Here is a 14023-nt window from a genome sequence, read left to right as displayed (position 1 = left end):
TTTGTTCTGAAGTTCTCGTCTTTCTCATTTTGTTGCTGTGAACCTTCAAAGGTGTTAATTGGTGGCCAAGCTCTCATTCACTTCGTAATGATCCACAGTGTTCATATGCTTGTATCATACTTCAGTCCCCACTTTTTGCCTGATCACATGACTCTAACAATGTTTAATGACGTGAAGGTCAAAGACTGTCACTCTTTATGGCCATCTTTAGCCTCATTGCTGTTAATTTAGTGTGGTTATGTTTTGGTCGGGGGGCTGAACCATGATATTTCGGATTTGACAACATAAACTTATCTCATGCTTGACATTTTGCCTCATCACACACAGGTGTAAGTAACCCTGTTGTCTTTAAATCCAACTTTCTGTGCTAACTCGCCTTTATTATAAATATGTTCCACCACGATGCAGGAGGTGCATGGTTGAAGGCGTTTCGAAACATGTAATGATTTCATAGTTCGTCCAACACAGAGCTCTGGCAAGCTTTAATACACAATCTCCTGCTCATATTTGTCGTAATTCTTTCTTTTTTTTTACCACATTAAGGGATTATTTTTGAATTTTTTTTGTATATATGGTTATTTTAAAAGAACACTTACATTGTCTCATAAACAGTTCTCTTATATATGTTTATAATGGCCTATAAAACAGGTTATAAATTAGCTTGGACACAAAAACACACAAGAGGAATAGACCCCTCTGGAGTATTGGAATCAGAATTAAGTTTGCTGTAACTGTGAAAACATGGATGTTACAGTACCAGGCACAAAAGTGTAAAACACTTGTAAAGTAATGCTCAATAATAATGGCTTGCATTATATAATACAACTATGCTGTTATTGTCAAGTAGGTTATCAGCAGACTCTAGAAGTCTTACCTATGAAAATCTGTTAACTATGTGTGTTTGTCTCTGTTTGTGTCTCCTTTCCCCCACATTTCTCTGCATATGTGTGTTCTCTCCTCCCCCCGTGTGTGTGATGCATGTGTGTGTGTGTGTGTTCATGAAGCAGTATCCAACAGAAGAAGACATGATAGAGTGGGCAAAGCGCGAGAGCGAGCGAGAGGAAAAGGAGCGACTAGCCAGGCTCACCCAGCAGGAACAAGAGGACCTGGAGCTGGCCATCGCACTCAGCAAGTCTGAACTCTCCTGAGCTCATTTCCCCTCCCCCTCCTCCTCCTCCTCCGCCACCTCCTCTGGCCTGGCTCGGCTCGGCACGGCACGGCCCGGCCTGGACCAGCCCAGAAAGCACCAAAGCAAAGTGGGGACTGTATAGGACTGATTCAGCAGCACCTGCTGACCCCATAAAGACCTTCTTAGAACAAACACATCTCTGAATCTTTCAGCGCCCGTTTCTCCAGACTGTTCACTGCGGTATCGTGTTTTACCATCCTGTCGCTCTCTGTGGTTTTGTTCGGACGAGAGGACCAAGATGGAGCGTACGTTCTACAGAATAGATTGTTAAAAATGAAATGCAGTGAATGAGGATTTAGAGATTTTCAAATTTAGTTGCTTACAACAACCAGGTTACAAATCCTGCTTTAACTCTAGAATGTAATTTATTTAAACATGCACTCGAGACTAGATTGAAATCGTCAGAAGTCCCGTGTTCATCCACTAACAGTACTCACTACACTTTACTTAGACTCAGCCCACTGTAGCTTCTGAGGTCATACTGAAGAATTAATGAGATTTCTTAAATTAAAAATAGACTGTTTTGTAAAGCCCAGAAATATCCTCCCAGCAGTTAGGTAATTGTCTGAGTTGAAATCATGCACTTTGTATAGTTTCAAGGAGGTAAGCTAGGGAAATTGTGCGCTTTTTGAGGCACCTTAACAAAATCTAGTGTCCAAGTCCTTTTGAAATGAAGGTGTACTTTGTCAGTCACGTATGACGTCAGAGGGCCTTTGAGATTCAAATAATTCTTCAACATTTCTTCATGTTTAACTGGAAGTTAGCAGTCCTCCGATATGTGAAACGCATATGCAGATTTATGCTACAACTAAACAAATCACAGCTTCAACATCCAGCTTCTAGATACTTTAATGTCTTTTCTAGCTCTTTGTTTTGACCGGCATCACTTCTGTCTTTGTTTTTATTTTGGGGATACTGAAAGGAATAAAACTACATATTAATTAGCATTAAATACCAGGGCACACTACAAGGGAAATGCACAAACCATAACCGCCAACATTTTGTATCTGAGATCAACTTGTCTAGAAATGACATTCAAATACTTTTAAGCTTCGAAACATTTTATTAAAGTGGCATGAGATTAAAGAACGTAAAACACAAGCTCAAAAATACAAACTGTTTTCATAGATGAATGTATAACATGGACAAAATGATTCACACCCATAGGGGTCTGGTTTGGATTGGTGATGAAATTAATATTGTCCATACCGATGCCCACCCTGACCACCACTACTGGGAGGTCAAAGGTCAGTGTTAGGCGCAAAGCTGTGTTTTTCTGAATGACACTTCAACAGCTTGGATGCTGATTTGGTAACTACTTTTTGTAATAAGAGACGTGTACTAAAAAAAAGATCAACTTCCTGAAATATTGAATATCTAGGTCACAGTTTCACACCAGGTTCCGTTTCAAAGCGAGCCACTGTTGGTGCTTTTTTGTGAGCATTTGTATCAACTTCTTTTTTTCCGGGGGTGTTTTTTTGTTCGGGAGATGCTTCCTCTCTAACTGGATTTCAAAGTCTGTAAAAGTTGACAAGCGTCCCTGCGTTTTTCGTGGAGTCTTCAGTCTGTCCTCTTTTGGCGCTGCGGGGATTTAACTTGCAAAAGAGGATAAAACACTCATTCCTGTAAGCACCCACACAGCAGTTGTTTGGCCAGTGATACTTAACACAGAGTGCTCAGCTGTGATAGACTGTCTCTGAACAAGGAACAGCAGAAGTCCTTTGTTTTTATTTTCTGTGCTAATTTCTGACCAAACAATGCAGAAGACCTCTTCCTGTGCTGACTTTTTCAGAGCGATCCTCTTCATAGTTTCCTCTTTGCATGTTTAACCAGTGTACCGTCTGAGGTTGATACTCCACTTCCTGTTAGGTGCGTCTCTCATATTGCAGTTTATTGTGAATACATGAGAGGGAGTCGTCCGTCTGTTTTTGACCTTCACAGCTCAGTCTCTTGTCTTACTACAGCTTATGTTTTCATTCAGTCGTGTTTAAAGGCCACCAGACACGTTACACCCATTTGTACAGACTCCATATTTTACAGAACAACAAGAACCACTTATGTTTGTAGGCTTACCCATAAAGGCTTTTTAAAACTCAAGCTAATTGTATTTTATTTTGTATTTTCTAACATGTAAGAAAAAAGATCCTTATTGGAAGGTTTGGCCAGAATATGTAATGCATTTAATTGAAACAGAATAAATATGAAACCTGTAGGTTTGCAGTTTGTGTGTTGTCTTACTGGGATCAAGTCATGTAGCTGCCTTAAACATTAAGATTTAGATCCTTTAACATGAGTAAAAGTAGCAATGCTGCATTAGAAAAGAGTACAATACTGCATCACATATAGTAAATGTACTAAATCACTAGAAAAGTCCTGCATTCTGGTCTGAAGTTGAGTAGAAACAGCTTTTGAAAGCAACCCAGTGTTAAATAATATAAATAAGATTAGCTCCATTTTGACCAACAGCTTTAAAATTATGCCTAGACAGAAAAGTTAATCCATATTAACTATCCTAACATATTAATGCAACAATTATTAAAATTCATTAAGTATCAAAGTATCGGTTCTCTTGTGCTTTTACTTTGAAAAGATTTTTAACGCAAGACCTTAACTTGTAATTGAGTATTTTTGAGTTTACTTTTACGTCAGTATTAAATCTGAATTATGTCTTTAACTACATAAGTACTCTCAAGAAAATACATTTGCATACAAAAGCAAAATTACAGAAGCATACGCACACGTATGTAATAAGTATTATTTTGCTATGATGGTGGTAATAGACGGATTACCGTAGCTATTCCTGAAATACTACCGGGTACTTTAATCTATAGCAACACATAAAACGTTGTGCGAGCTAAAATGAGAAGCTAAAATGTTCTTATTATAAATCGAGATCTGCATAAATATAGCTGTCAAATATATTGGACTTTAAAGTACTATATTTTTATGTGGAATGCAGTTTTGTAGACTCAGTAAGTATCAGGAAAGCGCCTCAAAATTGTACTCAAGTTCTTTAAATACTGACATGCATGCATACAATTATCTTACAGATCAATTAGAAACACCTGCATACAGTAAAAATGGTGCAAAAATAATTTTATCTTTTTTTGCAGGAGACTGTATAAAAAGATACATAATAAAGCATATACATTATAATTGTAGATATTAGGCTATTATACTCTGTGTTATTGGCCCTTTTGTTTTAGAGCACTTCAAGAATTTATCCATAATGGCTTGAAATTTTTAATTAAAGTAATTAAATAAAAAAAAATATATAGATATGGATAAATAGAAAATAAAAATCAACCAATAAATAAAAAATACAGTATTTAAAATGACTTATACTATTTTATTAACCTCCCGTATGTATTTATTTACTTGTTTGCTAATGAAATAGCACATTTTTAAGGCTACACCATGTACCTGGCTGTGGGGACGTACAATCAGCGGGCTTTAGGACCCTGCGTCCAGGACCTGCAGCAACCACATTGCAGTGCGTTTAAATAGGAAAGTCATTCTGATGGTGATGAGAGCAACACACCTTTCCCACGTCAGGAAGGAGGAAGACGCTGCAGCAGCTAAGCCTTCATTTCTGTCAGCGTAAACTCAGTGTGAGCTTTTCCTGTCTGCCTGTCTAGCTGTCTGCCTGCCTGTCCATCCATGCCCGCTGTGTAAACCCGCTCTGTCCGGGATTTTCTGCTGGTTCACAGGATCCCAGATCAGTGGAATGAGTTTTATGAGCAACTGGAGACGAAGCGTGAAGAAAAATGACAGCAAAAAGTGAGTAGAAGAGAAAGCTTTTGGAAATCAATGCGAGTCCTGGCCTTGTCGGTACTTGTCTGTGTTCATACAAGCCAGTAGTGACACTGTACTCGCACTTCATTTAAATGGGATTCTGCTGTTCTCTGTTCAAGACCTTCAAAGATCCTCTATTTACCACACACACTCTCATCTAAATACCAGAGATATGATCTGTGAAGTTCAAGTCCTGTGTTTCAGTTCTGTAGATGGGTCAGAGGCTTTTTCTGTTCTCTTACTGTAACAAAGCTAATACTGTCCATCATTTATGTTGTATTTGTCAGGCAACTAAAGGGACCTACGTGGGATTAAAAAAAAATGGAGGCTGAGCAGTTTTAGTCAAAATGAAAACTACTGTGTAGAGATAAAGTTTAGTGATTTGATCCTTAACTTTTCTCCTGGAGTCTTTGACTCCCTGCTGATGCCAATCTTCAGCCTGTTAGACAACATTACAGTGTTGTTATGATGATGTGGACAAGCAGGCTTTCTGTGTGTGGTAGCAGTGTGTGCTAAAATACTTAATGATCAAAAAGGTTGTTACATATGCACCTGCATTCCTGTAATGAAAATGATTAGAAGTTGGATCAAAAGTCCTGCTTATATATCTGTAATAAGTTTACAAAGTTGATCTGACTAAGTTGTGCCAAACTAAATTAAATTAGTGCTAGATTCACCTTCTCCAGATAACTTTTTCTGTGTGTGTAATAAATGCTAGTTTGACCTTCTTAGGCATCTATAAATGATCCATATGACTCTGTAAGAAGAGAATCTGTCTTCACACCTCACAGACATGCACCCTGAGATGAGACTGACATGTACAAACTGTAACTTTAAACTCATATTGGATGTCTTCTTTAATTTATCACAAAAAAGCTTTCCTATGTTGGTAACAACCAGTTTCAGTTTATGGTACAAAACTCTTTAGTCTTTCTCATATCTCCAGGGCGGACGTCTAGTGTCCTCTTCTCACCATCATGAGATCCAATCTTATGTTTTCTCTAAGTTGACCTTTGACCTCTTCACAGGGATGCGGCGCAGGCACAAGACATACCCGACAGTCCGGACTCCCTGAGCCAGTACGTTAACGATGTGCACGCAGTCATTTATTCTCACCACCAAGAACATCAGCAAACACATTCATTGACTAATAAAATAAATATCTTTTTCGGTACACAAGTTGTTTTTGATTTAACTCCTCTTTATGCTGCCATACACATTGTGACTTTGATGTCTTTTCGCAGATTGTCAGTCATAAACAGTCCAGAATTGGATCCCATCATTAAAGACTTCAAGTGAGTAAAGGCCATAAAAATGAATCAAAATCATATAAAAGCATGTTACAGCTTTTGTGAGTGAAGCTCATGTTTCTTAAATTCGTCACCAAAGTTTGCCCAAGATTTGTCCCCACATCAGTCTGATTTCACAGTTATTTCTGCAAAAATGTCCTCAACACATGATTGTCAACGAATCAGGAGACTGGGAGGGTCCACATGTATCAGTGTCTGCATTTCTATAGCTCTCATGATCATGTTCCTCAAACAATAGCTGGCCTTTCAGCAGGTTTCCATCCCTTGAGATTTCCCTCTTTTTGCTAAACAGATGCAATTTTGTTCCTCTGTTTCAGGTTACAGCTACCAGGAAACAACAACGGTCCCGAATCAACAAATCCATCAAATGGGTAAGACATAATTTTGGTTTAAATCACACAAAATAAAGCTCTAAAATCCTGCTGATGTCCTGCAGTATGCAAGAACTCCTTCCGAAAAGTTCCCATAGTAGTTTGTTTTCTACTATTTTGCAATCCTGTGTTACAGTAAATTGCTCCAGGCAGATTGCTCGTGGCAGCTGACCTAAAGGACTTCTTGACATATTGTGGACGTGTTGAAATAAAGGTCATCAGAAGGTCACCATTATTCTAGTTAGTCTCAATAATTCAGACAGCAAGAATCCCCTTTTCTTTCTCTCTGTCAAGTTATGCCTGGATAAGTGTGAACAAGTTTCTTATTTAATGATCTAATTCTAAATTCTCTGTCAGGGCATGTAATGGATTTTTTGGCACTCTGAGGAGGGGAGAAGTTGTCTCTCTTTGGATCTGAGGGAGTGAACTAAAGGGGTAGCAGTATGGATGACGTGCAAAAAAATTAACTATAAATTAAAGGGCCCCCTTGAATTCACAGATTTCTATCTTTCCACATTCTGGTCAGGCCAATCACAATTGTGGGGGTGGGTTAAAGTGCTGTTGAGTAATTTTCGTAAGCCACCAAGATGGCTGCCATCCGACCGTAAAAAACTCTGGCCCTGTTCACACTTGGTGTTACGCATCTGTCCTGGGTGATCCGATCCCGGGTGGACAGCTCTAAGCCTTCACACCTAGCATTAACGAGCCCCTCGAATGCGTCTTCAGTGACCACTTGTGATTGGATCTCACTTTCCTGCTCTGTATGCAAATAAACATGAAGGCTCAGTCTCCTTCATTAGACTTATCAAATACTAATATAAAACATATGAAAGAAAGTGTGATGCAGACTCGCAGCACAGAGAGGGGGAGAGCTGCTGCGCACGAGCAAAAGAGGGGGGGGAGGGAGGGAGCAGGTGATCGCGGACTAGAGTGATGACGTGATACAAAACTTAGTTTGATCATGAAGCCTGATGTTCCTCCACAGCTCTGTGTTTATCAAATGTGATACACAGCTGACTGGAGGCGCTGTTAACAGTGACAGACAGAAAGATCTGCGTGATTAACACACAGATCCACGATATGAAGAGTTGGCCTCCTCCACGCGCTGCGTTATTATAAACTATGATGATCTGCATGCCATGTGATGTGAAGATAGGTACTTTATGGTAACTGTGCGCGGAAATACGGGACAGATGGCAACTGCTATTAAGCCAGGAGCAGAGCCTGAGAAACACACACAGATCTGTCTCCTCTTCACTGCGCTGCATGATTAAAAACTCTGATTAACTCCATGTGGATCACTTGATTTTTAAACTGTGAAACTGCTCCTGGATCATCTCGCGCCATCTCTCTCCCACATCAGTTCAGAATCGTCCTGTATTCAAAAATGTAATTCTCTCAGTGAATACATTTTTATATATACATAAAATATATATATTACACAGCTGGAGTGACATGAGACAAATAAAAAAAAACAGATTTTTAAGAGACACAGAGAAATGTTAAATCAGACAGGATTGAAAGGAGAGGTCTCCCCGTATCCACGTGATCGTTGCCGTGGATACGAGGAGAGAGGGCGGTGCTTAATGTGGCCCAGGGCACGTGCGTTCACACTACCAGACGTATGTAGATAAATGTGTCCCAGACCACCTACGTATGTGGCCTGAGTGATCTGACCTGAATGTGTCTTCAATCCTGTCCTGGAAGCGTTCAGACCTGTAGTTAAGCCTGTCCACTTGTGATCCGATCTCGAAAACCACATGTTGATACCAAATGTGAACAGGGTCTATAATGTACAGCATATTGTACGGTACTAAACATTATGTTAAAGTTTTTGCTAATGGCTACTAAAACTAGCTTCCAGTAATAGCAGCCTACCACTAGGGAAACAGCTAGCCTGGCTGTGTTTAACGGTAACAAAATCTACATACCAGAACCTTTAACACTAACTATCTCACTTAAGCGTTTTCATGTTGTCTCCTAAGCTAACTTGTTACTTGCTCCAGCTACGGATTTAATGAAAGGAATAATCTCATATCTGATCTAACTGCCAGCAAAAAATCAAATAAGCACAATTCCCAAAATGCAGTCTTTCATTACTACTGTAGGCTATGTTGTGTTGCTGTTTGTGTTTGCTTTATGCCACAACTTTGGCATTAATCCATTACAAATTAAAAGGTTTAACATTGAGCGGTACATAGCATTATGTACAATTTATGGCTAATGGCTACAAGCTTCCTTGCATAGCAGCCTACCACTAGGTATTGTCCAGAGGCATTTTGGTCCATCCTAATTGATAGAACGCGATTCAAGGTTTGAACAAATTCACAAATGTGAATTAATCTGTCTTCCGGGCTACTTGCTTATCACAACACATACATTTTGTTTTTAGAGTTAAACTAGAAGATTGTTACCACTTTTATGTATGTATGCTAAATATAAAGCTACAGCAGAAGGCAGTTAGCTTAGCTTAGCAAAAAGAAATTGAAACAAGGATAACAGTTTGCTAAAGCTTACTACTTTTCATGTTATCTCCTAAGCTAACTTGCTACTGGCTCAAGCTACAGATTAACTGAAAGGATTAATGTCATATCTCAGCAAAAAAGTCAAATTCCCCAAATGCAGACTATTGCCTCCTTACTATGCTGTGTTCTTTATATCTGCTTTGCGCTAAAACTTTTAGTTGCTAATAGCGTAAATCCATTACAAAGTATGATGTATAACATATTTAGGGATACTTAACACTGTGAACAGTTTTGCCTAATGGCTACTAGAACTAGCTTCTTAGCATAGCTGCCTACCCCTACCTAATGTCGAGGTATTTTACTTCATGCCGGTTGATAACACCTAACTCAATCTGTGTTCCAAGCTACTTGCTTATCACAACACAAGATTTGAGGAGAGTTAAAGTAGAAGATTGTTACCATTTTATGCTAAATACAAAGCTACATCAGGAGGCAGTTAGCTTAGCCTAGCGAAAAACCTGGGAAACAGCTAGCCTGGCTCTGTCTAGTGGTAACAAATCTACCTACCAGAGCCTGTTAAGCTAACTAGCTGGCTAATTTCATGTTATCTTGACATAAATCCTTTGACTTTCCAAAGAACACGTGCCTTAATTCCAGCTGCATTATTCAAACTCAATACTTTTAAGTGAAGATCATTTGAGTATGTTGTCATTGTTGGCTATAATCCTTGTTTTGTTCCATAAACAAAAACATTAAACCCTTTTTATTGGAGCATTGTTTAAGGAATAGACATGCCACACTGATACCAACGTTTAGACCCAGAAATACTGAGGGTGTTTTACTATTGTGTGTTGCATGAAAGCGGCAGGCATTTTCATATTATTGTATTAAGCTGAAAGCCTACATAGCAACAATCCTTGTTTTTCACTTGCCAAATCCAATTCTGCACCATGAGGACAGCAGCATATCAAATCTAATTATCTCCACCTTAAACCCGTGACTCTCGGTGCTCCTCTCAGCACACACACAAGAGATGCAGCAACAATTAATCTTTTAGTCCAGAAAGTCAGTTTAATTTCCCTCATGTTTCTGTACTGACCAAAGTACTTTGCTCTTGTAATTGTGTTTTTATGGGCGACCGTGGAGAAGAAAAATATGTCAAACGTGATGAGGGACAGTCACATGAGTGTGATCTTTATGCTGTCTTTATGTTAGTGTTACTAATTAGGTGTGTATGTATGTGTGGGGTTATGTATATGTGCTACAGACTATACATACAATATTGCACTGGCTCAATGGAGAGATACAATATTTTCTATAAATCAGACATTTTGAGATTGTTCGAACACACCAGTTTAGACCTCAAGCAACTTGTTTATCAATTAGTTCATTAATCACTTGAGTCAAATATCCAACATTTGCTGTGTAGTTTCTCAAATGTGAGGCCTCTCTTTGTCTCATGTGATAGCAAACCTGATTATCTTTGGGATTTGGCTCTGGGGTTTGGTTAGTTTAGCAATCGGAAGACATCAGACAGACATTTTTTCTATTTTCTGACACTTTTTGACCAAACAAATGATCGATTATTGAAGAAAATGTGTTTGTTGTTGCATTAAATGCTAAAATTCGGCACATTTGAATGCAGTTTTTCACAACAGATATTTTGAAGTGTCATAAGCACCTTTAACAACATTTAAATGTATCAGCAGGCCTTTGTCAGTAAACTAGCATACACAGTGCCAGAGCCCTAAAGCTAAATGGAGTGTTACCCTTATCAATACGCTGAGCATGTGTTTGTACATCACACACACAATGGGAGACTGACAAGTAAGCACACGCCATGCCACCGGGCCCTATTTTTCATTCATGATTTCGCATTAGGCCTCTACAGTACGAGCTGCATCTATGTCTTCTATTTCTGTCCTCTCTGGTCGCTGCAGTGTTCAGTCTCAGCCACTGCAGCAGACTGGACCTGCTGAGATTCTCACTACGCACCAGCACTCTCTTTTTCCATCTTTCAAGCCTCTTTTCCCTTTCCCTTCATTTAACCCACTGAAGCTGAAAGTTAAGTGTCTGTGAATGAATGTCAGACCAAAATGTACTCCTTCTTTGAAGCCATCACTCCGTCCTTCCTCCCATTTGTTTTCTTTTCTGATTTCCCTTCATAAATATAAATACTGAGGCCATGAATCCTGGGCATTTAGCTCCGCCCCTGACTTTTGCATGAACCAATCAGGGGCAGGACTGCAGTGTGTAGTATGATGATCGGAAGACATGGGACAAGCTTTTTTTTTTTGCATGTGTGTTTGTGTGTGTTTGTGTGTGTGTTCAAGGCATCACAGATAGACTGTGTTTTCTACCCTCATGTGTGATAGTCATCCCAATCTTATTAAGGTCTGCTGTTGCTGCTGCATCCTTCCTCCCTCCTCCATCTCGTCTCTTTCTCCCTCCCTCTCTACTTCATTCTTCCCTCTCTCTCTCTCTCTCTTCCTCTCTCTTTCTACTGCCTGCCCTTCTGCTGCTGCTTCTGCTCTTGTTGCTGCTGCTGAGACACAGACCATTACACTGCATTGCTGGAAAGGCCCCAGGCTCCCGATCACTTCTGCAATTTCCTCTGTCGCTGCCCTCTTTCTCTCTCTCTCTCTCTCTTTCACACCACACACACACTTACACTTTGCCAGATGAAAATGTCAGAAGAGGAAGAGACTCTGTCAAATGGGTAAGAGACTTGCCGCATGTTTTGATGCCATGGGTTTGGCCTCTATAAGATGTTATGCATGTGCGTGTGTGTTCTCGCTGTGAAACTCAGGCATGTGGACAAACTCGCTCGGCCCTTTTGTGTCACAGCTAAACGCTATGAACAACTTATATCCGCTGGAACAAATGTAGTAAAAGCTTAGTTAACCACAGGCCATAAAGTAATGCTTCGTCACTCTTAGAGGGGTGTGAATGTGTGTGTGTGTGTTCTGGTTTTCTTGGGCACATGCAGGCGTGTGTATATGAATACTAGCGTGCTAAGTGGCTTTATGAGTGTGTGTTTGTGTGCCTCTCTGATAATGATCATTGTGCTGCAAGCTGCTCTCTGGAGAAATCAACCCAGAATTTCAGCTGACTTAAAGTGCAGTTAAATAATTGGGACAATGTGCGGTATGCACATCCTCAACCTATTAGACTCTCCTCATTGTGCTGGCCATCATGCCTTGTCTTTCTTTCATACAATGGTCAGTTATTGCCTCATTTAAAAGACTGTACTGTGTGCTCAATGAGTACTTGTTTCCTGTCTTTTCAGTGTCCTCAGGCCCCAGATTGTCTTTAAAATGTTAACCTAACAAAATCCTGTTTTCCAATCCCGTCAGTCAGGAACAGTTCAGTGAGTTTACAGCTATAAGGACGTGATGTTTGTCCTCACCAGTAACTTCTAACATGTCCTGCTTTGATTACTTTTCCTTGCGTGACCTCAGTAAGTGGGGCATCAGGGAGGTTTATCAAAGCCATTTTGTTCTATGCACATGTACCTGCTGTGTCTGCGTTTGTCACAAAAGCAAACAAGCTCTCCAAAATACCACCCTCCTTTAACAATTATTGACATGTATGATTCATAAGTAATGCTTGTAGACTAATGCTAACCGGTGATCAGACGTCAGGAGTCAAGCTTTATTAAAAGTCAAAGTCCAGGGAATTAATAAAGTAATTGCAGAGTTAACTGCTAAGTTTGGTTTGCTGCTAGCTGTGTTTGCTAGTTCTTCTGTATTACTTGTGTTTTCTTCAAGTGAAAGTGACAGCAGGCAGTCGCTGCACCTTTATTTATACAGACAGAAAACTGTAGCGACACAGTCGAGAAAGCCCTGGTTTGATTCAGTCAGTGGCCTCTAATGTGAAGACATGTGACTGCAGCATTATCCTTGAAATCAATGACATAAACACTGATAGTCTGCTATCTTGTTGCAGTGTCCTCCTGGCATTGTTAATGTTTGTTTTATTGATTCCTTTATGGCTCATTGTTTGAGCATTTAATTATAAAATGGACAAATGTAGTTACAACTGTTAATGTCACTCTAATACTATAAAATAAAGAGGTACTATTTATTGATAAAGATTTTTACAAAAAGCCTTTTATTATAAAACATCTTTTTAAAATCTTTTTATGTTGTCTGTTGCTTAAAAGTTGAGTTTCTTATATAACTTTATTGGACTGTACTTATATAGCGCTTTTCTTGTCTTTGCGAGCACTCAAAGCTGCTTTTACACTACATGTCACATTCACTTATTCACACACACATGGCAGAGGCTGCTACGTAAAGTGCCCCAGCAATTTGGGGTTCAGTGTCTTGCCCAAGGCCACTTCGACATGTGGACTGAGAGAGCTGGGGATCGAACCTCCGGCCTTCAGATTGAGCCACAGCCGCTGGTTTATTGTGTGCCCATATAAAGATAAAGCATACTGAGCATACATGTTTCTCCGACAGCCGTTGTCATTGTGAGTCTTGTGCTGTTATGAGGAAGCTCAGCTTGTTGCTGGTCATATGGTTTACGCAGCAGTTGGTCACCCGCATGTCATTAGCCGGAGCTGCAGCAGTGTGTGTGTGTGTGTGTGTGTGTGTGTGTGTGGTCCTTTATTGTGGTGGCGTTACTGGTGTGTGTGTGATGAGTTTCCTCAGTGTCCCTAATGGTTAGGAATGTAAAGTGAATGCTGTCAATTAGTCACTGCTGTTCAAAACAATACAGAATATTGAGACAGAAGTTCAAAGCGCTAAACCAAACTGCATTTCAAGATAAAACTAAATAGAAACCAGATTCCTCTTTCACCCAAATAAAAAACGTATAAAATCTGATACTTTTCTAACATTTTACAACACAAAGGAACCCTAATAGCACATAACTGAATCTGTTGTA

The 14023-nt window shown here is 39.7% G+C and overlaps 2 protein-coding genes across 5 annotated transcripts in view; both read left to right on the top strand.

The window, feature by feature from the left end:
• Nucleotides 1-3401, top strand: part of eps15 (epidermal growth factor receptor pathway substrate 15) — a 28060-nt gene extending 24659 nt beyond the window's left edge. For 2 of the 4 annotated variants that reach the window (XM_069679564.1, XM_069679563.1), the window contains exon 25: nucleotides 1008-3401. In XM_069679564.1, coding sequence (XP_069535665.1) covers nucleotides 1008-1148 — 141 coding nt within the window. In that variant the 3' untranslated portion in view covers nucleotides 1149-3401. Of the gene's footprint in view, nucleotides 1-1004 lie in introns of all 4 variants that reach the window. The other 2 variants (XM_069679562.1, XM_069679561.1) reach the window with 1 other exon arrangement.
• A 1343-nt stretch (nucleotides 3402-4744) lies between these two features.
• The window catches only part of ttc39a (tetratricopeptide repeat domain 39A), a 30018-nt gene continuing 20739 nt past the window's right edge, over nucleotides 4745-14023 (top strand). The window contains exons 1-4 of the mRNA XM_069679857.1: nucleotides 4745-4969; nucleotides 6013-6063; nucleotides 6229-6279; nucleotides 6612-6665. Of these exons, the coding sequence (XP_069535958.1) occupies nucleotides 4917-4969; nucleotides 6013-6063; nucleotides 6229-6279; nucleotides 6612-6665 (209 nt within the window). The 5' untranslated portion in view covers nucleotides 4745-4916. The remainder of the gene's footprint in view (nucleotides 4970-6012; nucleotides 6064-6228; nucleotides 6280-6611; nucleotides 6666-14023) is intronic.

This window comes from Semicossyphus pulcher, unplaced genomic scaffold (genome assembly GCF_022749685.1).
Source record: "Semicossyphus pulcher isolate SPU_LCO1_2020_fin unplaced genomic scaffold, fSemPul1.0.p SCAF_4, whole genome shotgun sequence".
In the NCBI taxonomy this organism is placed as follows: Eukaryota; Metazoa; Chordata; class Actinopteri; order Labriformes; family Labridae; genus Semicossyphus; species Semicossyphus pulcher.
This window is presented reverse-complemented; position numbering and strand designations above follow the sequence as displayed.